General features: G+C 31.7%; 1 protein-coding gene across 1 annotated transcript; it reads right to left on the bottom strand.

Moving 5' to 3' along the window:
- Nucleotides 1-792: 792 nt before the first annotated feature.
- On the bottom strand, nt 793-25,847 carry LOC132714358 (vacuolar protein sorting-associated protein 11 homolog). Its single transcript, XM_060697221.1, has 26 exons — nt 25,782-25,847; nt 24,188-24,262; nt 23,321-23,494; nt 22,482-22,532; nt 21,870-22,033; nt 21,216-21,372; nt 20,840-20,929; nt 20,080-20,216; nt 19,461-19,605; nt 18,753-18,832; nt 16,375-16,528; nt 14,468-14,614; nt 13,129-13,320; nt 12,122-12,227; nt 11,830-11,859; nt 11,054-11,160; nt 10,254-10,322; nt 9,183-9,224; nt 8,526-8,614; nt 7,858-7,932; nt 6,914-7,002; nt 6,087-6,294; nt 4,174-4,272; nt 3,415-3,474; nt 2,631-2,763; nt 793-1,947 (listed from the first exon to the last, which is right to left on the bottom strand). Exons 1-26 carry the CDS (start codon nt 25,794-25,796, stop codon nt 1,885-1,887), a joined length of 2,751 nt encoding a protein of 916 aa, XP_060553204.1. The 5' UTR covers nt 25,797-25,847; the 3' UTR covers nt 793-1,884.
- Between the last annotated feature and the right edge of the window lie 128 nt (nt 25,848-25,975).

The raw sequence follows: 25,975 nt of genomic DNA, 5'->3' as shown, positions 1-25,975 counted from the left end.
TTGCAACATATTAATAATTTAGGTTATTTAATTTGCTTAAGAGATGTAACTTAAAGAATTTCGAATGTGTCATGTTATATATTAATGTATTTCATCAACTATTTGCTAAAAGTTTCTGGAGATCATGTAGTAGCTAAAATTTCCTTCACTACCTTCTCAAATTTATCTGCTGCCTATTTTAACAAATTGTTCAAAGAACTTCTTTTTGATGTTTTATTAAACCTTGGTAATATGATGACATAAATCATAATTTTGTTAAAGAAAACAAGTCTCAGTTATTGAACATTCTTTTCATCAAGAAATACACTGATGCCATCCATTTGCTTGTTTGACATTCTAAATAGTGACATATGTTTACAAGATATTCATGTCGGTTAAATGAGCCGCGTCACAACAAATCCAACATAATGGGTTTGCGACCAGCATGGATCCAGACCAGCCTGCGCATCCGCGCAGTCTGATCAGGATCCATGCTGTTCGCTATCAGTTTCTCTACTGGTTATAGGTTTTGTAAGCAAACAGCATGGATCCTGATCAGACTGCGCGGATGCGCAGGCTGGTCTGGATCCATGCTGGGCGCAAACCCATTATGTTGGTTTTGTCGTGACGCGGCTCAATTGTTTTCAAAAGTACTTGAAAATAATTTATTTTTCCCTTACATTGCCAAAGATTAATTTAGAATTGCCCAAACAATTATTGTTTCTACTGGCAATTGATAAGCTATAGTGCTGTCACTTTTGAACATGAAAAAAGGGTATCAAACAACATCATCATCAACAACAACAACTCATACTGAATATGATTTTGCATTTAATACAAAAAAACTATAAAGCAACAGAATTCTTTACAAGAGAAAATTGTAAATATAACATAATTAACTAGATATTGCACATATGTGTTTATTAAACAGCTTCCAAATATAACATAGCCTGTATAAAGTTGACAAAACTAGAATGCCAAGCAATATTATTGAACTAGAAAGAGAAATAAACACAGCCCTAGCTCAAAACATTCCTAGACATGGCACCAAAGGTTTTAAAGCTGCAAACTAGCAACTGGTAATGTAAGTTTATAATGTCCTTCGTGGAAACAGAGGCTGTGTAGGATAGAAATATTTGTTGCCAGATGTTGCCTTGGTGATTTCTTATATTCCCCATATATATTTATATGCTCATTTATATACTCGATACATATGTTGGTGTAATGTCAGTACACAGCGAGTGTAAACATTACACAAGTGTAAACATAACACTCGAATACAAATGGCTATTATAGGAAAGTCTTTGTCATCCATATAAAGCTAAGTTATTTTACATCATACAGCAATCTAACAAATCTACCTTATATATTAACTGCTAGATATTTTACTATTTTGATCTTCAAATCCCTGAAATATTTTTTTCACTGGACAGTCTAAAATTCAGAACAGGTTAAGTAATGCAGCAAATAAAATTATTTGGTTAAGTTAATCATTTTTGACATTTTGAAGGACTCAATTTAAATGCATGATATGCATCTTTCACATCACAAACATTTTATTTGCTATAAAACAAAACATCTAACATGTATATGATAGATGTATGAAGTAGTACATGTTATTCTATTTTAATGTAAAAAAAATAGTTTTTAAATTGTCAAAACTAAAAACACAAATTTAAACTAACAACATGTCATTGCACTTATCTAATTGTCTGACAATTTGGATTGAATATTTTTTAGATGTATCTTTTGTATAAAAAACTTGTGGCACAATTGTCCATAACCCTGACTGAATAAAATTGAGACATTTCAAAATAGGTCTGGTTATTTAGTGTCCAGCACTTGTTCAATTTGTTACTACTTTAATCAATATATTTGGATAGATGTACATCTACAGGTAGAGTGCTACGAGGAGTATTTGTTTGCCACGCTAGCAAGTCTTGCCGGGGAGTCTGTGATAACTGTAACCTGGAAATAGATAAAAAGTTAAAAATACCTTTTAAATTGTACATGTGATTATTTAAATAATTCCTTCAAGTTCCTGCCAGAAAAAAACACACACCAAAAAGGACTGGTTAAAAATTTAAAAATAATAAATTTGTAAACAGCATAATCAATTATTTTATTTATTAAACTTGGGAAAAATAAAAAATCTTTTAATCATTATAAATGATTACGCATGGAGAACATTCATCTGTTCTTAATAAAACTACACATGTACATGTACTTGCATTTCCCTTTTATTACACATAAGATATTGAATGAGTGTAGGTTCAATACTGAATTTATTGAACAAGTTCCAAGAAATTATATTGTGCAAGCCTATTGCGAGCATAATATTATTTTATTTAACAACTTCAATAAATTCAGTAATTAACCTACTCGAATATAATATTCTATTTATCACAGACACAAAATAAAGACTGTTTCTAGTGCTTAAATATAATTTTTCATTGACAAGCCTATGGTGTAACGTAACCATACAGTGCTTCTTTACGCTATGTTTCTACAGTATAACACAAATGACATCACATCAAAATATATGCACAGCTGTGCAATATCATTTTTACAAAGTCGCAAAATTGGCATGGGTATGTAATAAACATTATTTTCATGTTAAACGCTGATACCTCCTGACCACAATAATATACCTTGTTAAATACACCTCGCCCAAAGTAGTCAGCAACTACGGAGAAACCATCAGGTGCCCTCTCCAATTGGTTATGGAATGTCTCGTGTAAATCTCTACCATGCTCCTGCGCCCTTATCATATCCATGATTTTCCTGAAATATTAAAATTTTATAAATAATAATACTTATGGTCATTTCCATTTTTCTAAACCTTAATATTGTAAAATAACTAGAACTGTCAGAGGTGACAGCAAGTTAGATTTATTAAATACTGATCACAGTATAGACAATGCTATGAAAAAATCCCTTATAACATTAATAATTTTCTTTATCAATATTAAGAAAACACTTAAATGCCTAACATTTTTGCACCACTTAACATGCACAAGACCATGTAAATGAAAGGAAAACAGAATATATCGATATAAATGTCTGTGCTGTAAATTAAAAGATAAATAAATAGATTCCTTAAGAAATCAGCAAACTACAGTAAAAGATATTTTACTGCCAGAAATCTGTATACAGAAGCCAGGGCGAGTAGGACAGCTCTCCATATATTTAATAAGTCTATCCACAATACTTCTACAGAATATCTGAAGTGTAATTGTGGAGATCAATACAATTTAATTATTTGTTGTTTAACTAAATACATAACCCACACAAGCATGTTTTGTTGTACAAACCATCATTTCACATACTGTTTACGCCAAGTAAGGTATCACATCTACTATCAACCTAGTACACTTATTGCACAACTGACAAAAATATGAAAATATAATAGTACATAGGCAGTAATATATTAACCTGTTTTCTACACTGCATACAGGACATTCTGTATCACTCTCAGCATAACTTTCAAAACAACTGCAATTAAAGAAAACATGGATTAAACATACTTTTCAGAATTTTTGCCCACTTTGGTGACCGTAAAAGGTTCTGCAGTTCAAATGTTTGCATAAAGGACTGAAGGTTTCACAGTTCTATTGTATGCACATAAAGGTTTTGAAGATCTACTTTTATGTATAAGGAGATTTATAAGATTTCACAGTTCAACTATATTCAATAATAACTTAAGGTTAGAAATTAGTTTGTTTGCATAAAGATTTTCAATGTTCTACTGTATGCATTAATTGCATGTAAAACTTAAGGTTTTGTAGTTGTACTACATGTATATGTATAAAGAAGTTTTCGAAGTTCTACAGTATGAATAAAGAACTTAAGGTTTGAAAGTTCTGCTGTATTTATATAGAGTTTATGGACCAAAATTATAGAAATGGCAAACATAGCTTAAGGTCACAAGCTCTACTGCATGCATAAAAATCTAGAAACAAAGTGATCCCTCAGCAGCATTAATCACAACAAAATTACATGAAAATTGCAGACTCGGTTTGACTGAGTCTGTACATGAGGGATAATGAAAAAGTGCAAAATCCCTCACGCCCCCCCAGCACTGGGCTGAGCGGTACTCAATTCCCAACACTTAATAGTGCTGGCATCAATGAACACGAAGGACCAGAAAAATATAAGGTTGCAAAGTTCTTCTTTATTTATAAAAGAACTTACTGTTGATGGAAGGAGTGAGGTTCACACAGGAAATGTACTGTAGGAAGATCTAGTGGATGATGACACACACTACATTTTGTATTCTGAAATATCTTTGCCCTATGAAATTAAAACACATCAATTAAAATCATTCATAGTTGCACAAAACCTTACAAACTAGAACTCCGCGAGTCGGATGTGTCGCCTTGTGAACAATGTAGTTTAGGAGAAATGGCCAGGACAAAAATGAAATATGAAAAATAACAAAGGGCAATAACTAAAAAAATAATAAGTGCAGAGCAGCAGTTTCTGTGCATTGCACTTCTTATCAATAAGATCTATCATTGTATGATGTTTAAAGTCCATAGCTTTCATACTTGAGGAGAAATGACCAGGACAAAAATAAAGTAAGAAAATCAAAAAAGGGCAATAACTCAAAAAATAAGAAATGCAGAGTATCGGTTCTTATGCACTGCACTTTTTCTTAATGAGATCTATCATCCTATGAAGTCCATAGCTTTCATACTTGAGGAGAAATGACCAGGACAAAAATAAAGTAGGAAAATCAACAAAGGGCAATAACTCAAAAAATAAGAAATGCAGAGTATCAGTTCTTATGCATTGCACTTTTTCTTAATGAGATCTATCATCCTATGAAGTTTCAAGTCCATAACTTTTATACTTTCGGAGAAATGGCTCGGACAAAAATTAAGTATGAAAATTAACAAAGGGCCATAACTCAAAAATTAAGAAATGCAGAGTACCGATTCTTATGCACTGCACTTCTTCTTAATGAGATCTATCATCCTATGAAGTTTCAAGTCCATGGCTTTTATACATTAGGAGAAATGGCTCGGACAAAAATAAGTATGAAAATTAACAAAGGGCAATAACTCAAAAAATAAGAAGTGCAGAGTACCGGTTCTTGTGCACTGCACTTCTTCTTAATGAGATCCATCATCCTATGAAGTTTCAAGTCCATAGCTTTTTTAGTTGAAGAGAAATGGCCCGGACAAAATTAAAGTAAGAAAATAAACAAAGGGCAATAACTCAAAAAGTAAGAAATGCATAGTACCTGTTCTTGTGCACTGCACTTCTTCTTAATGAGACCTATCATCCTATGAAGTTTCAAGTCCATGGCTTTTATACATTAGGAGAAATGGCTCGGACAAAAATAAGTATGAAAATTAACAAAGGGCAATAACTCAAAAAATAAGAAGTGCAGAGTACCGGTTCTTGTGCACTGCACTTCTTCTTAATGAGATCCATCATCCTATGAAGTTTCAAGTCCATAGCTTTTTTAGTTGAAGAGAAATGGCCTGGACAAAATTAAAGTATGAAAATTAACAAAGGGCAATAACTCAAAAAATAAGAAGTGCAGAGTACTGGTCCTTGTGCACTGCACTTCGGGTTATTGAAAGAAGCATGCATACCAAGTTTGAAGTCAATCAGACTTATAGTGACTGAGTTATGCTCCGGACAAGCTTTAGGGGACGCCGACGCCGACAACGACGCCGCCGACACAGACGCCGCCGACACCGCCGACAAAAGTAATCCCTATATGTCACCTTTTCAAGGCGACACAAAAATACAAAGTTTTTATTAAGTCTTATTCCAGGTCATTAAAATCATTTTTATCTAAATTAATGAACTTTTCTAAAAAATTATTCAATAAATTTACAATATATCATGGTAATCCATAATTCATGAATGTATTTTTAACATTCAATTTAATATATCTAAATTAATTAACTCTTCTAAAAAATTATTCAATAATTTTACAATATTTTAATCCATAAATCATGAATATGTTTCTGACTTAATTCTATATTTTAAACACATATGGTTTAGGTGGTTATTGATTTCTTAAATTTATTTTAAAGAAATTTTCAAATTTGAATAATATCAAAAGAGGAAGAAAAAACAAGACATACGTAGATTTTAATTCTTCAATTTGTTGCCGTTTTTTCTCAGTATCATCCTGGTACTGTTTTATAAGACGTTCATCCTCAGCAATTTGTTCATTTTCTGACTGTAGTTTACGTATAACATAGTTCTTGATAACAGACAAGGTTGCCGTGGAACTGTGAGCTAATGTCTGAATAACTAGCAATGGTGGCAGCAAGTTCATTTTATCAATATCTAAAATGCTGTTAAGGACAAATGTTTCAAATATTTATATCATTGTGTAAAAGCTTAGTGGTAAGGTTTCTTGGGTTAATCATCAATTGATATCAGAAACTGAAGGATCTTGACTTCTTGTTTTTAGTATTTAAACTGAGAAACTTCAATAAAATCTGAATTTCTTTTAATTAACATTACCGAACACATAAAAATTAACACATAAGACAATGAGGGTAAACTTGATGAAAAGATTGATCACATTAAACTTACTAATTATGGGTTGCTGGTTGCGTTGAGCAAAAGTCGCTTCATACATCAAAAATTTAGAGAAATATGATTGGGGGGAATTTAAATTGGTCACTACAGACAAATGTTGCCTAATGCATGTGGTCGTATTGGCGATTTAGACTTACTAGGACATGCAATTTTTTCAAGATGATAAAATATGAACTTCAGTGCAAATAAAAATTAAACATGATTTAAATAAAACATCCTAAGCAAGACCCCAACAACAATGTTTAGAAGCAAACAATTTGTAAAGAGTCATAATTTGCACTTGGCAAAGGAGCTCCTCTCCATTCTGCAAAGATAAACTACACAGCAAATATGAGTAGTTAATAAACTATGATAAGGATACGCTGAAGAACAATTCCTAGCTGGCTTTTCAGGTTCTCTTTTTTGGAAAAATATGACAATGCCTGCACCCACAGATTTGTGTCTTGTGTTCTGGAAAAAAATATTGTAACTTATAAATCTACAAAACATTGCTTCCAATCCCTGAGGAGTTATGTCTTCCCTATATTTGCTTAGAACCATACATGCAGCAACCTATATGACACAAAGCTACAAAATTGCTGCAGGGACAGATCACATGTACCTCTTGGTGCTTTATATCAAACATACGTTTTTTTTATATAGAATATTAGTTTTTAACAGATTTAACTCTCAAAAACTCTGTTTTATCTGCAACCTATCCAATACAAAACATAACCAAACTAATAAAGAGAGGATATTTGTTTGTTTTGAGTGAAAGTGCAATATATCACATGGCGAAGTGAGAAAAATGCAATATTTTCACAAAGCCTCACACAAGTGAAAATGTGGATATTTTCTCACTTCGATGTGTGATATATACCATATTTTATCAAACAACCTTTTCTTTTCATTTCATGCCTTACACTAGTAAGTACAATAGCAGCAATTTTTTATTGAAGCGTGGGAAAAAGACATACATGTTTATATAGAAAACTACCTAGAATGCTGCACAAACACAAATAATTCAAGTCATTAGTGATTATTTCAGAGTAACTTTTCACAACTCTACAGATATAATATTTTAATCAAGAAATATGCCATTAGAACAAAGCACAACGATTAACTTTCATGTAAATGTACAAATTTAAGGAATCATAAAGATTAAAATGTATGCCAAAAATACTCAGCAGGGCTATGTCATCGGCACTGTGCGTGATATACTGTATGTAGGTATTTCACTGGTTAGCATAAAATAGATAGGTCAAAGTATCATGTTTTCATTCATAAAATCTGTAAAATTTCAATGACACAAAACTGAATTCTCACCCGTAAGTCTTGCAAGTTTGTATGACAAGATCATGGGCATCACAATCCATATGGTATCTTAGAATTTGCTGGTACCTGAAATGTATTAAAACAAATTTAAAATCTCACAGAATGACTTTCCATAGTTTGTGAAAGAATTTCTAGACTATAGTCATGTTTCTTTAAATATGTAAACATAAATTTAAATTCTTAATGAGTAAGTGTATATTTTACCATAGACATAAATTTTTTTCTTCATGAATCAAAGTTGATATGGATTGGTTTTTTTTTGTATTTACAGTGCACCATCACAATTTAGGTTATATGGCGCAGAAACAGGAAAGATGATTTTGACTAACCTCGGGCGTTACAATCTTAGCAGCACCAGGGGGTCAAAACCCTCTCACCTACTTCAGCTTAGAGATGCATAGAGTCCATTAATTCGATCCTATTTAGTCACCTCTTACAATCACACAGGGATAAATGGTCGCTGCAATCTTCATGCCTCAAGCATTAAAGGCAACCCCTCAACCACAAGGGGGAAGCTGATATTGAGTAAAAATGAAAGTTATGATAGATGGTTTAGGAATTTTGCATATTTTGCCAATTTCACCCATTTCCTAATGATAAAAAGCTACATATATTAAGTATATGGTTAATTAATGTTTTTATACAAGGTATTTACTTACAGTCTTGCTTTTTCATACAAGCAGAGAATTCCAGCCTTAAAGTTGTTCATCTGACACAGTACTAATGCTTGGTCCAAATCATAATTTGCCTGTAATGTAACAGAAAATATATCATATATAATATAGCATATAAAAATACAATGGAGCAAATATTCTGTATAAATTTTATACATGTTATATATACATATACACATGTATATACATTGGACAGTTAATGATAGACATTACAGCTCATTTCATTTTTAAAAATTAAAAATATTTTTATCATCCTAAAGTAAGGAACATAAAGTATTTTGCACTGGAGACTTTTCTGCAAACCCCAAAGGAAACTTTAGTCATGCATATTATGACAATTGTATCTAAAATAAAGTTTTTACTGACAATTTTAGTTCATGCCATTAAAAGGCGTATCTCCCTACAATTTGAGATACATACATCAAACTTAACCTTTCTATACATATATATACAGTATATCTAATGATTTTCAGTCTCAGGTTTATTTCAGCATTCAGATTTTTATATACATATCAAGATGGATTTCCTAATTAAAATATTGTATACAGGCAACAGTGTAGTCTGTTAAGATGGGACAAATGTTCAGACTGAACATGCTTGTTATTAGCATAGGGCCTACAACTATAAATGAACAAAATTTACCTCTGGATTTTTCAGAATGTCTAGAATCTTCTTCTCATTTGCCTGCAACACAATATGAGCTGCGTCACGACAAAACCAACATAATGGGTTTGCGGCCAGCATGGATCCAGACCAGCCTGCACATCCGCGCAGTCTGATCAGGATCCATGCTGTTCGCTATCAGTTTCTATACTTGTTATAGGGTCTGTAAGCGAACAGCATGGATCCTGATCAGACTGCGCGGAGGCTGGTCTGGTCTGGATCCATGCTGGTCACAAACCCACTATGTTGGTTTTGTCATGATGCGGCTCAATTATAAATACCAAAATATTCAAATCTGATTATTTTAAGCCAGTTACAATCAGATATACAATAAAATATTCAATAAAAGATACACTTCAATTAGTTATTGTTACAAACTTGAGCATTTCTCAGGGTTATGCATTTTGCATGTACAATAAGTGGATACCAATGTTTTAACATAACCTAGTCAGTATACATATACACTAAAATATATATTCTGATAAAAGATAAATCAACATGTATAAATGTCCATTTTAATCTTTCAATGAAAAATCAGAACTTTTGTTTTCAGACATAAACAGGCACCAGGATAAAAACAAATAACTTTCTGTAAAATAGATGGACAGCTGACCCATCCTTACCTGTTTAATATTCTTGTAAATATCTTAACAATGAGCAGAAGCTCATACATAGACAATCACCATATGAGCCGTGTCATGACAAAAGCAACAGTGTGTTTGCGACCAGCATGGATCCAGACCAGCCTGCGCATCCGCGCAGTCTGATCAGGATCCATGCTGTTCGCTATCAGTTTCTCTACTTGTTATAGAGTTTGTAAGCGAACAGCATGGATCCTGATCAGACTGCGCGGATGCGCAGGCTGGTCTGGATCCATGCTGGTTGCAAACCCATTATGTTGGTTTTGTCATGACACAGCTCATATATAGTGCTATATTAATCCAAGTTTAACATACAAATTATATTGTTAAATAAAATTTTTTTAAAATTTTATGAACAATATTAAAATAAAATTAGCCTATGCTTGTTTTGTAGATGTATAAACATTACCTGTTTGTTTTCATGTAAGTAAAGTTCTATTAGTGTGTTGTAAAGTAGACTTGGTGAATTTCTATACACCTGAAATATAAACAATTACAGAATTTTACAGTAACAATAATTTTAAATCGCAAACATTACACCAATAGTTATTTGCAAAAATCAACAAGAACATTCAAAATAACAGAACATCTCCATTAACACTACATATAACTGACAGAGAACAAACTATGATAATATAAACATCTATAAGATATATTTGTATAGTTAATGTTATATCACAATATAAAATTGATATACATTTTGTATGTCTTTACAATAAAGTTCAATTTATCAAAATACCAGATTGTGGTTTATTTTACATGTTAGGTTCACATTTATTTGTGAGGAAGTGTAGGCACTGAATAGAAACATAACTTCACTTGCTTAACGTAATATATGAGATAGAAACAAGAACTGTCAGCAGGAACAGGTTCTCAACTATTCTCATTGCTTAAAGTTAAACAAGAGCCTGGATAATGTAGAAATACACAAGAAAGGAAGATTTTATATGATTTACAAATGCATTTTTATGTTTTGCAGATATTTCTTACCAAATAGATGTATTTTATCATTTCAGAAGCATTTACATTTATAGATATTTGGTATTGTATTCCAAAAATCATTAAGTCACTATAGATTTTTTTCCCATTATATAAGTCTGAAACATAATTCAAAACAAATCTTATAAAATTTACCATATATCTGGAAAGTGTGAACATCTATGTTAACTTAATGCATATACAATATGAGAACATGATCATTTAACTTACAGAGATCATATGTTCTAAAAACTCAATAAGTTTAGCCGAGTTATTCACAAATATATGAATAAACTGCTCTGCCGGTGCCCTGCACACTTCACCTGGTGACCGGCTTCCTGAAATGTAGACATATCAAGTAGTAGAATCTAAAAGCTAGAATTAATGATGGCAAGTTTAAGCCACCTATATAGAACAAGCATCAGCATACCTGATCCTCTGATCTTACTAAACTCTGACAACTCAATTTCCTTATTTGCACATAAGCTGTCTGTGACAGATAGCATCCTTAACTATAATTACTACTTGAAATAATAATGATGAAATAAAACATTAACTATGATTGAAAAAATGGGGCATGAGATTCATGGAAAAACATAATTATAATGGTGGTGTGAGCAGGATAGCTTTCCCTATTACATAATATGAATTGTGCTAAAAACTAACTGTTTAAAATTTAAAGCAGGAATAGTTAATTTAATAAATAATAGGGTTGAGGTTAGGAGAGTATTGATTCGGCAAGCATTAAAATGATGTCTCGCATTTACAAGGAAGAACCATACTTTAACAAATAGTTCCGGTCATTCCTTTTGTATTTGAGTATTTATACAGCAGCTTGTAATGTAGAGGTAATGTTTTGAATATACAGCAATACTCTGGACAAATTTAAATTTGTACATATGCTATCATTTATTTTGAAGTATTACTTATGAACAACTTATCTAAAAGCAAGTGCACTTGCTTAAAATAATTGTTGGCTACAGTAATGATTAAAGAATGATGATTACCTTCTAGTTCAACTGCCTCCACAAGGGGTCCTGAAATATTCAAACAATAATTGATCTAGTGTCAAGTTTATATTAAATTTGTTCTCATTATGATGTGTCTAAATATCCAAGTTTACATGCGTTTTAATTTCTTCGTTTATGTCTGTACACTTATGAGTGGCAACTCTAATAATCTAAATAATTTGTAAAAATTCAAACCTTGAATATTTTTTATTACATTAAAAGTTAAGGAATTTTGACATCTTAAAAAGAAACAATATAATTTTACACAATTATATAAAGTTTTACTAACTGTCAGTGGGTTTATAGTCTGTACACAGTCTCTTCAACAATTCTGTAGTTTCCTGTGGTCTCTCAGCCATAAACATCTTACCATACTTCTTTAAATTCTCCTCTGCCTATTGTCAAAATTAAATATTCAGTGAAACAAAAAGTTCTTTCAGCCTATTATAAACTATATACCAGTAGTTGGCAATCACATAAGATATATGAGCCGCGTCACGACAAAACCAACATAATGGGTTTGCGACCGTGCAGTCTGATCAGGATCCATGCTGTTTGCTTACCAACTCTATTACAAGTAGAGAAAATGATAGCGAACAGCATGGATCCTGATCAGACTGCGAGGATCAATGCTGGTCGCAAACCCATTATGTTGGTTTTGTCGTGACGCGGCTCATATTGTTATTTTTGTTCAAACATATCTAATCCTATTCATATTTTGATTAATAATATCGGTCATAAGTTGCTGTTCCGATCGGAATAACATCCGTCCTGAGGGGACTTGCCCATTGGTTTGGTTTCCGAGGGACAGATATTCTGATTGAAGCGCATACTTATGTCTGATATTTTTTTCTTGAATATTCTACAGTATTCTCTCATATTTTATATCCTATACCTCAATAAAACAATTTTCTAATTTCATCTGTTCCTATTTTCTTACAATAGTGTGTGAAACTTTCATTCATAATGATGTCATACTAGACACACAATTTCATTCTTAAATTTCCAGCATGGGTAAAACTAACAGAAACACCAGTCTGATATGCAAGAAATATATTTCTTATTAAATGGATATATCTTTGACACATAAAAAACTCAAAAATAACCAGCACTTTTTTTCAGTAACACAAAATGCCTTTCATACATGTACAAACCTACCTTTGTTAAACACTGTGCCCAACAAAACAGTCCTTTCCTTCATATGTAAACTTAACTTAAAAATGTTTGGGAATTAGAAGCTACATGTTTTAAAGTCATTTTTAGAAAAAAAAAATATATAAATATTTTAATTATTACCTCAGCAAATTCCAATTTTCCGATATACTCGAGAGCTTTTTGGTAATCTTTGATGTCATCAAGTTGTATTTTAAGGTACCACTCATGTAGCTGATGCTTATTGGCCAGGAATAAAGCATGTTTATAATAGCCTGCTTGTCTACACACCTTGATAGCTGTCTCCACATTAAAATCTACCTCACGATCCTTTGTCTATAATCAAAACAACTCCAGTTAGTTACTTCCCATCATGTTAAGAGACATTATTTTTCCAAAAATATATAAGACACAATAATGTACATGTAATTATGTCTTTGCTGAAAACTTCTAATTCATTTAATAAGTAAACATATGGGCCCTTTAATTTCTTTAACAATCTCTAACAGTGTATGAATTGATGTATCATTAACAGATTTTAATAACTCTGTTGTTAATCAATCACTATGCAAGACCACAAATACATTACAGTTCTACATATGTTTGTAGCAAATATTACATATTATTTAATTTTACCCATGAAATATAGTGCTATATCAGTCAAATATATTTCATATTTTTTAAAAATAAATGTGAAGTATAAATATGAAAGTGGGCAGAGTCAAAACTCTTGCCATTTTGTTTGAAAAATCTGATAAATACAAAACAACTTTTTGTTGAATTTTGTTTTGAAAACTATCTAGAATGATAGAAAATGGTCTATCTAAGAAAATAAATCCGAACACCAATATCTTTAATTCAGTTATTAACGCTGTACAGACGTTTAAAAATTGTTTACTTGACGTCACAATGTAGAGCCAAATATCGTGTGCAAAACAAGACGCATCAATAAATTATATATTACAGCGTGCTGTACAATTGCAGTTGCGTAGCTCAAGCAAGGAGATTCGTAACCATTTCCCGGCTCTTGAAAATATGTGGCATTTTATCATGTTTCGTGAAAATATATTCCATATTTCACTCAAACAAAAAATATCCTCTTAATATTTTTGACGGTTTGTTAGGATACGATTCCAGTGTCCAGAGCATTTGGACAATGACCAAACCAAGTTTTTTTTTAAAGGGAATTAATAAGGTAATAAAAATATATTGCATGTGACAAAATTTCCAAGTATTAGTTTTTTCTTATGTAAATCGAACATGCTACATGCTCTCTACATAGAACATACAAACAGAAATACAGTAAATTTGGCTTATAACAATATTCAGGGGAACACCAAATTTATATTGTTATATCCTGATCAGAGAGGCAACTTATTTGTAAACAAGAGTCAGGACTGCCAAAACAGCATCTTTATAAGCACTATGTTAAGAGGGATACATTATACTAAATTAAATTTTACTGTACTATGTTTTTATTTACCATGATAAATTCATCAAGTTTTGAGACATCTTTGAGTTTAGTGTAACAATTAAGAAGCAGTGTAGTATGCTCCTCTGTGGCCATTCTTGCTGTATGCAATGCTTGTAGGTATTTTGTTAAGTTGTGAATCCTTTGAGCATCTAGAAACTGAAAACATAAATTCAAGAACATAATTTTAAATAAATTAACCAAGTAAACACTCCTACTTTAATAAATCAAAACTTACATGTTTATATCAAAGTAATCTAAATATTTTTAGTATTGTTGTAAAACATTTAAACAATACTAGGTTTAGTTATTCATTTATTATACATACCTTTAAAATAATAAATAAACTAGAACTGAGTCCAAAGGACACGGATGCCCCCACTGACAACATATATATGGTATATAGTGAAAAAATCAACAAAGGGCCATAATTCTTTTAAATATGGTTGCAGCAAAAATTCCTTCCTTTACTACCATCTACACATTAAGGTTGTTAATCCCTGTTAGTTTAAGCAAAATCTACCATCCGGTTTAAGAGGAGTTGCGTTCACAAAATTTCTATATGGTATATAGTGAAAAAATCAACTAAGGGCCATAACTCTGTTAAATTTGGTCGCAGCAAAAATTCCTTCCTTTACTACCATTTACACTTTAAGGTTGTTCATCCCTGAAAGTTTAACCAAAATCTGCCATCTGGTTTAAGAGGAGTTGCGTTCACAAAATTTCTAAATGGTATATAGTGAAAAAATCAACAAAGGACCATAATTCTGTTAAATTTGGTCGCAGCAAAAATTCCTTCCTTTACTACCATCTACACATTAAGGTTGTTCATCCCTAGAAGTTTAAGCAAAATCTGCCATCTGGTTTAAGAGGAGTTGCGTTCACAAAATTTCTACATAGTATATTGTGAAAAAATCAACAAAGGGCCATAATTCTGTTAAATTTGGTCGCAGTGAAAATTCCTTCCTTTACTACCATCTACACATTAAGGTTGTTCATCCCTGAAAGTTTAAGCAAAATCTGCCATCCGGTTTAAGAGGAGTTGCGTTCACAAGATTTCGGGACGTACGGACAGACGGACGGACGGACAGACGTACGGTGTGACGGACGGATGGACGGACGGACAAGTGCAACGCTATATGCTCCCACTCTGTGGGGGCATAAAAAACAGCATAGAATATAACAAGAGCTGTCAGTAGTATGCTCAGCTATTCAATGTGCTAAACAGTGAAACAAGAGAGAGGATAATATAGAAATTAACTAACTGGAGATTTCATTTAAAATACATGTACAAGCCAATGTTATGCGTCTTGCAAACTGGCCTCTAGTTTTGATCATAAAGACTTATGAGGCTTAAAATGAATACCTTCAGTAGTTTTGAAGATTGAACTTGCACACAGAACTTTATCAAGAAATGTTCTAAATTCAAAACTGCTTTAATTTAGTACGGTAAAAATCCTTGCATGAGTTTAGGGTTTGGAATGAAACTTCAGTTATCACAACAAAGACAAGTGTAAAGCTTCAAGTGAGTAACTTCAGTAGTTGTGAAGTTTGATCTTTCATGCAAAATTTAACTATAAATTTTCTTTAACTTGGAATTTCTACCTTCACAACGAGCCATATTTCAGTCAAAATCCAAGTAAAGACATAAGGGCTTTATAAAGCGACCTCCAATTATGATCTTTAAGACATGTAAAAAAATTCAAGTAAGCAAAACTTTAACGAGGAATTAAGTTCTACAAAGGGCCATTATTCAGTTGAAAATCATGCAGGAGTTATTGGTCTTGAACAGTGACTTCCAAGTTCAAACATTATGCAAAAAACATGCATGAATAATGTATAATAAAATCTCAAATTTACGCTATTAGACATTTGAACATGTTAAGATGTACAAAATAACACAGATTAAAATCACAAACCTTTCTGATTACATATGAAGCTTCTAGTTTGCCAATGGTTTTGATATATTGATCAATAGCCCCGTCATGATCGCCCTTCTTGTATAGATGGTCACCATACTGTGTGAATATATCTATCAGTCCATCCTGATCATATTGCTGACTCTTTGCTAAACTACAAAACACAATAGAGATAATAATTAAATATTTGGGTTTAATGATACACTGACATTGTACAAGACATATGATGACTTTCAAGCTTTTTAGGTAAAGGATAACTTTATGTGCCTCTTTCTGGATTATTTGAGGCAAGGGCTGGCACATTACTAGAACAATCGGCCTCCCATAAGGTAGCTGAATAGCTTTATAAATATGTCAGGATCCTAAGGCCCTGATGGGTTTTGAGGCTACAGCGGTGAAAGGCAACTGATTTGAAATCAGCAACCTTAACCACTCAACCATAAAGGTACCTAAATAGAGATAAACAAGATTGCATTTGAGAAAAATGCTATGCCACCGCATGTTTCAAATTTCATAGCTGTACATCAAAGGACAAGAAAGTAGGTCACATCATCAAAATCTAGGTCAAAGTTCAATTTTACAACTAAAACTGTGCACATGGTCAAAATGTCATTGCTGTACATCAAAGGACAAGAAAGTAGGTCACTGTCCTCTTGGGCAAGGCATAATTTTGACCCAAGGGTTTAATAACAATCTTGATACAGGTCCACCAAACAACATTTCAAGTCAAATACATTGTATCTAAGCTATAGCTTTCTCCCATTCAGAAAACATTTGTTTTATTTTCTGTTTTTACTACGTGAACATAATGAGAATCACTGCCCCCGGGCAGGGCCAATTTTTGACATTTGAACAACTTTGGTAGAGGACCTATAGATGATATTATATATCAAACATCAAAGCTCTATGCCTTGAACCTTCAGACAAAATTTTTTTTTTCACTATATGTACATAATGAAAATCAATGACCCCCGGGGCGGAACCAATTTTGACCCCAGGGCTATAATTTGAACAATCTTGCTAGAGGTCCACTACACAAATGTTTCATGCAAAATATCTTAACTCTATCCTTTGTAAATTTAGAGAAGACAAGAGGCAACATTTGAACAACTTTGGTAGAGTACCTTTAGATGATATTATTTAACAAATATTAAACTTTAAAGCTCTAAGCCTTGTACCTTCAGACAATAAGATTTTTTTTATTTTTTACTATATGTATATATTGTAATCAATGACCCCCAGGGCGGGGGCAATTTTGACCCCAGGACTATAGTTTGAACAATCTTGCTAGAGGTTTACAACACAATGTTTCATGCAAAATATCTAACCTGTAGCATTTGTCAATTGCTAGAAGAATTTTTTTTAGTTTTTACTATATACATATAAGGAAAACCAATGACCCCTGGGGCATGGCTGATTTTGACCCCAGGGCTATAATTACACAATCTGGGTAGAGGTCTACCAGACAATGCCTTATGCAAAATATCTAAGCTCTAGACCTTTTGGGTCTTTACAAGAAGGTGTTTTAAGTTTTTACTATATGTACATATAGTGAAAATCAATGACCCCGGGGCGGGGCCGATTTTGACCCAAGGGCTATAATTTGAACAATCTTGGTAAGGGTCTACCAGATGATGCCTTATGCAAAATATCTAAGCTCTAGGTCTTTTGGGTTTTTACAAGTTGGTATTTTAAGTTTTTACTGTATGTACATAGTGAAAATCAATGACCCCCCCCCGGGCCGCGCCAATTTTGACCCCAGGGCTATTATTTGAACAATCTTGTTAGAGGTCTACTAGACAATGCCTTATGCAAAATATCTAAGCTCTAGGCCTTTTGGGTCTTTACAAGAAGATTTTTTTAATTTATTCTTATAATTCCTTTTGGTTGCCATGGCAACCAGATTTCTATATGGAATGAAATTCTTTGAACAACTTTGGAAGCCCTTCACCCAAGGAACAATCCTGCCAAGTTTGGTTGAAATTGGACTAGTGGTTTTTCACAAGAAGATTTTTTAAGTTCACTATATAATCTATATAACACACACACAAACACACACACAAACACACAGGTGAATCGCTATATGCCACCGCATCGCAGATGCTGCGGTGGCATAAAAATACATGTATAATAAAATAAGATACATAACAAAACAATTTCATAAACTTTAAAACAAATAAACCTTGTGAGATAAGAACATATTTAATATTTATTCTTGCCAAATAGCTATTGAGGTAGACAGTTAAAACAGTACAGGCAACTTGTAGCTTTACATCTATGTTCTCCCTGTAAAATAAATCAGATTCAAAAGAGATCAAGTTTAAAAAGACATCAACTTAGGTATAAGCAGATTAGATTTTTAATGTATTATACTGTACCTGATTGCCAGTGTATAGTTTTTCTTGTTAAACAACATCTCCAATTTGGTCTGAGTATCTTTTTCTTGTAACTGATACACCTGTAATATTAAATCATCAAATAAATTAATTAATAATTAATTAATCTCAAATTCACACAAAAGTATTTAAAACGAAAATAATAATTATGATATTATGTCCTAATTCATAAACTTAATATACTAGAACTATCGCTGAATGCAGTTCATACTCCTGAGAAAAGCAGACTTAGAAATGTGGAAAGGGGAATTAGTTTTCTGGCACTTAAAACACACTTTCTATAAAATGTAAAATGTGAAGTGTGAAAATTCAAGGAATGAGTAGGAGGTCACCACCAATTTTTCAAATCAAACTATTAAAATGTGTATCCTGACAATCAGGACCAATCTTTCCCCCAAACATAACAACCTATAGAAGTAGCACTGCATGAACAATGATAAAGCATATCTAATAAGAACTAATTCTAATCATTTATTATTCCCACAAAAAATAGTCGAACATAAGTTCTTACTTTACACTATGAACACTAAATGAAATTTTAAAATTAAATAAATGCTACTAGTGTTGATATAACTCAGCTTAACACTCAAGAAACCCTAGGAAAGTATTTTATTCCATCCATCGACTGACATTGCATGGCTTGTCCCTATTTTACATTATTTCAATTATAATTTTTGTGATATAACCTACCTTCCTATCTCCAGCTATTATATACAAGGATCCCCATTCACTAACAACATCTATCACATCTGGATATGGTGCTGTGTAGGCAATAAACTTGTTTTGTATATCATAAACAGTCACTATATGCATGTCCATATTGTGACCAGAACGTCTGTAATTCAAATGATGAAACAATTATTGTATTATCATTATTACAAAAACAAACATCCCTTCTCTTTCAAATTAAGTTCCAAATTAAGTCGCAAAGTTGACATCTGGATACATGTTGTTTCAAACACATTCCTGAGTGACTAAACTTGCTAACTGATCATATCAGTGTGAAATAATTTCACTATTTCAAAACATTTAATTCTAACTTGTGTCTAAAATGAAGCAAATATGGAGACATTGGTCTTCCTCTAGAATGATTGGGAAGATAAGATATGTTTTTCTTTGTGTCTGTGGAATTTAAAACCTTAAAGGAAGATATAGAAAACTAAATTTGTATGTATTTAGCTCATCAACAAATAAGGGCAAATAATGTTTTCTGCACATGGCTTTGATTTATAATATGAATATTTAACTTATTCTTTCCCCATTGAGAACAGAATGTAAATCTATACAATATTGTAACTGGTAAACATACATCATTGGCACTTTTGGGAATGATTTACTTTCTTTGCCTACAATGACAAGGTAGCCTCTAAACCAATGAAGCTGAAACTTTTCCCCTTCAAACGCCAGGCAAGGTCCTTTACCATCTGGCTGGTAAAAGTATAATGCCTGAAAATATAAACAATATTACTGTCATTAAGATAGTGCATCCATACCATGTAAGGTTTATAGCAGAACATTTTTGACTCTTTATGACTGTTTGCCATCAAATGACAGTTTTTCAGTCAAATACATGTATCAAACACACATATCAATATATATGTACCTACAATTATAAAGACGTTCTTGTTAGTTCAAATATGTTATAAAGAAATAAAGTGTCAATATTTCCATTATAATAAAGATCACAAATAAGTAAAATGTTCACAAATAATGGTCACAAATACATAAAGTTGACAAATACATAGATTTGACAATTAAATAAAGAGTTGGTTTTAAAATCATAAACATGGAGCAAATAATTGTATTGGCTTGGCCAAGTGCTTAATGCATTTGACTATTTATCAAACTCCATCTGGGGCAAGCCATTGTTTCCTTGAGCAAGAAACTTAACAATCATTTCTCAGTACAGGTTGGTTCTAGAAATTGATTCAAGAGTGTGTCTATAATATTAAAACACAATCAAACTAATAAGAAATCTGTGTAAAACCTAACAATTTGTTTGAAGCAAGCATCAATATTCATTTTTTTAACAAGTACATGCATGTAGGATTGACAAGGAGAATACTTACGTCATCCCGACCAATGACAAAGTGATTATCTTGACTAACATCACTCATTACTGAACATCCTAGTTTACATCCTATCTCATCCAATGTATTCTGAAATATATGATTTAAGTGATATTTCCTCATAATAATTTCTGCTCTAATATTGATGACTATAAATTGAACATTAAACAATATGATAACAAAAAATCTACCAAAGAGATTTAATAAAATAAACATTTATTCCAAAAGGAACAGTCTTAAATAGCACTAATATTTGAAGGAAAGTACAATATGCTTTTTATTAGATTGGTGCATGCATGTTTTTTTATAATTATATACAGTTTAACAATTTCAATCTATTAAAGTAGAACATAAATGATACATGTATATCACTCACCACATTTCTATCTTTAGCTGTATCTTTAGCTGTAACATTAATAGACAATATCACCGACTCTGTAACTACAAACAGTATTACATTCTTTCCCGAAGTTTTGAAAGACAATCCAGTAATTGGTTTAGGATTTTCATATATCACCGTCTGTTTACTGTGCCTGAAAATAATGTCTTCAAATATAGCTCTGTAAACTTAATAATTACCATAATTATGTTATACAGTTATTAATTATGTTTTAAAATAATCATTATTTTATTCTATTTTCACAAAGATAAGTAACTATATTTCTTAATCTAAAGTGAATATCCTGTGTGGTAAGAATGCGTAAGAATCAAGTATATGCTCATATGCAAAACAGAAAATGTAATAAAATATCTTTTAAACTGTTACATGAAATAACATTAAAACAATATTGTTTTTATGCTGTTATTTAAACTTAAAAACATACACTTTATCATAGGTCTAAGAAGAACCACAAAAGTAGGCCAATTTTTTCCCCAGAAACAAATTTATACAAACCCCACCTTGACTTACTTAAAAAATTAATTCATTGACTGAAATACCACAAGAAATAACTGTTACATAAAAAAAAAATCTGTTTTATGTGAAAGTTTACAAACAATTTATCTTACACAAATCAAAAACACAACTAACCTATCAGATTTGACATCACCTTTAAACAATACCACACTACCATTTTCAAATCCTACTGCCATCCAGTTGAGATTTTCATGGACAGTGAAACATGTGACCGGGGTTGGTTTGTTGGCTGGTATTGCTCGGCAGATTCTAGTAACAAATGGGACACCTTTTTCTAGCTGCTCAAATATATCCAAATATACAAAATTCAACAAAGTATGTGTAATCAAACATAAATACAGCTATATCTTTTGGAATATAAAATAAACAAAAACCTGTAAACAAAAATACCCATTACATTTTGTTTGCATGGAAACCTATATTAATAAAAAATACATATTACTTTTTGTGTCCTAAATCATGTTTCAGTTATATACTCAACATTGTTTACTTTTAGGAATAAACACAACTCTACAAGATTCCCTATTACAAGGTACATTTTACTTAATTATATTCAAAATTCACTATTTCATTTCATCAATGATATCACCTGTGAAAACAGCATAAAAACAGACCAGTCTGCTATCTGTGCAGTCTCACAAGAGATTAAAATCCTGTTAAATTACAAATTCAAGAAGATAAGTTTACAACATTAATACAACATGATATAAGTAATGCAATCTTTACCTTTTCTAGATTCCAGACTTTAATTAATGGGTTTGTACCTTGTTCATCCTCCTGTAATAAAAGTTACAAGTTTTGTAACCAAAAATAAATTTATACTCTCAAAAGGCTAGTTAATAGTTCAATTTTTCTACTAATGCAGACAGTTTTTCCTAACAATTCAAGGGACCTTTACTCAATTGCTTAAAATTCCTAATTTCTCAATCTCATTTGAGATTGCGAATTAGGAAAAAAAACATTGTGAAATGTCTAAATCAGACATCTTTTTAACTAATAGAAACAATTGGAACACTTAATGAACAGCTTTTATTGCTATAACTTTGTTACATTATTTTCTTTACAAGTAATTTCAAGGGCTTTCCTTTTGAATGAGAACAACATTATTGTTGACTGAAATTTTGAAATCTGATGCTTCTCAATTGGAAGAAAAAAACAACATATGAGCCGCGCAGTCTGATCAGGATCCATGCTGTTCGCTATCAGTTTATCTACTTAATTTATCTACTTAATAGGGTTGGTTAGCGAAAAGTATGGATCCTGAACAGACTGCGCGGATGAGCAGGCTGGTCTGGATCCATGCTTGTCACAAACGCACTATGTTTTTTGTTGTGACGCAGCTCATATGTTTTGGCCATGAAAAAGCCTCTGCTTACTGGTAATAACTATAACAGATATACATGTAGATAAAATGGCCTACATTTATAATATGTTTGTACATAATTGGTTTTTGAAATAAATATTCTCAAATATGCCAATTACCTAGCTTTCTTACATTTTTTTATGATCTATCATATAAATCTTAATACATTGTAGTTCTATCTATCCATAATCATAAAACTTACACCAATAGATATCAAGAGGTTGCTTTGTTTCATCTGAAACAGATGAGATACCCTGATGTTATATGCTGTAAATGATGTGATTTTTAGTTCCCTTGACAACATGTAGATAGAACCCTCAAAATCACCAATGATCAGCTGACCTCTTCCACTTACACATGCTGATATATTTAGATCCTGAAAATAGCAGAAAAACTTAATAGGGTTATCCTTATATAAAAAGTAAATAATCATCTGCCATCTATATAATTATATGACTACAGGACTGTTCATAGAATAGATATTAATGGAATTTTATTAAATTATTTTGTTGCAATAAAAACAAAGGTCGTTTGAAGAGCTGTGCACTCTACTTTTGTCAATGCTAAATAGGTTCTACATAAGAAAAGTGAAACTTTAAACATGTCAGTCACATTAACCTTTGACTGAAAATGGGTGTGGCGGACAAGATACATCTACATACAAAGTTTGAACTTCCTAGGTCAATTTACTTTGACTGAATGGCCAGATTTATGTTTTGTTAAAATCTGTTCCCATTGATCTTGACCTTTCACCTTTTGATCTGAAAATTGTAGTGGCAGGTAGAAATCATTAAGGTACTTCTACATACATGTACAAAGTATAAAGCTTTTGGTCAATGCACTTTGACAGACTGGCCAGCTTTAATACTTTTATGCTTTGTTATCACAGTTTTTTCTATGAAACAAAATGGTAACAAAAATGATAAAGGCAAATATATAAAGTTTTTAAACAACTCTTAAATAAATATGCAAAGTCTATGCAGAAAAAAAATCTCTATCTACTATGACTGTCTAAAATGTATAGATTTTCATAATAAACAATTCAATTTTTGTAATGTTTAAGACAAACCTTAAGACCGTCAAATATCTGGGAAGTCTCTGGATCTTTTACAGTCTCCTTGTCAAAGAAATTAAATTTCCTCAGCTAAAAAAAGAAAACAATTCACACAATAATATTGCAAGGTTCATGGTAAATTGATTTAAAAGTTTGATTAATGTTGAATAACAATGACCTTAATGAAACAAGGAAGTGGCTAGTCATACGGGCCCATACGGCTAGCCAAAAGTTCTAGCCGCACCTGAGTCATGTATGGCTAGCCAGGACACACTGTATTGTCTAGCTGTATGCACCTTTTAATATTGTATGAAAGTCGTAAATGCATATGTTATTTTATGTTTAAATGAGGATTTTAACAAAGAAACAGAAATTGTCGTCGTATGTTTACTTTTCAGAGATAAATTGCAATGTTAGCTACAGTAAAGAAAGTCGATCATTGTCATCACCAGATGGCAAGAAAAAAAAGAGCGTTTAGTTGCAGTTGAATAACATCAAATGAAATTGATTACAGAATTATCGTAATATTGTTTTAGTGAGTTTAATTTTCAACATCTTTAAAATGAAAAAAGCACCGAAAATAAGTGTTGTTGGGCTCTGATAATTGCGTCAATTACCGATAGTAGAAGTTTGTCCATCATAAAGGAAAGTTTGCATGTTCCGTGAAACGCATTCTAGAATTCTATAGTCAGTTCCTTTATAGGCTTTAATTCAAATTGTGCTTATATGTTTGATAATTATCTATTTAAAATACAATCATACAATTGCTATAATTTGCTCATACTGTTTAAAAAAAATTGTTTATCACTGTTTTTTTCTTTTTCAATGTTCTATTAATTTATAATTCCGCTCAAATCATGCCGTTATGAAAGAAGCTTCTTTGGTCATTATAATTATCTATTCCATGCGCTATATTAACAAAAAATGATTTAATAATCCATCTTTATTAAAAATAAAAATAAAACAACAAATCATAAGCATAAAAACAATGTGGTTATAAATATAACTTAAAACTTAAATTATTATTTAATCACAAATATAACCTAAGTAAACATACGAGGACAAATGCGGGTTCTTTATTAAAATCCTCGTTTAAAGACACAAACTATCATATGCATAATCAACTTTTATAAAATTTTGAAACTGCCAGCTAGCCATTACAGTGTGTCATGGCTAGCGTATGACTCACATACAGCTAGAACTTTTGGGTAGCCGAACGGGCCCATACAGGCTACAGCTAACCACATCCATAAAACAAATTAAGGTCTTATCTTATTCTATATTGGACTTTTTTGTGAACCTAAAGAAACCAAAACTTTTTTGAAATTGTGAAGTTAAAGCGTTATTTCTCGTAAAATAATGTCGGTTTCAGATGACTATATGTGGGTCGAGTGGTCACTTGTGCGAATCTTTATCTCTCAGTATAAATTTGACAGTCAAATATAATATGGAGCTTTTTGTAAAGATGTTTTAGACATTATACTTTTTGGTTAAAATTATTAGATTGTTTATGAAATAAGTGTTATTTCAGTGAATTTAAAACAAAATGTGAAATCAAACAGTCGTAGATTTATTGAAAATTAAGATATATAGTATGATTTCCGCCTACTTGTAAGAAAGCCATTTCAGCAACCTTGACCTTTACAGACACCTGCCTGTAAAGCTACTTTTTACGAATTATCAAATAAATTCGAATAACATGAACATGCTAATTTGACTGTCAATATTTTCTTGATACAAAAAATACTTAACACACACATTATGGAACTGTTCTACTTTTACTTAATGTAAAGAAATATAATT

Source organism: Ruditapes philippinarum, unplaced genomic scaffold (assembly GCF_026571515.1).
Source record: "Ruditapes philippinarum isolate M1 unplaced genomic scaffold, ASM2657151v2 ctg3777_1_1_1_1, whole genome shotgun sequence".
Lineage (NCBI taxonomy): Eukaryota > Metazoa > Mollusca > Bivalvia > Venerida > Veneridae > Ruditapes > Ruditapes philippinarum.
The sequence above is the reverse complement of the archived record's forward strand: the minus strand, read 5'-3'. Positions and strand labels throughout refer to the sequence as shown.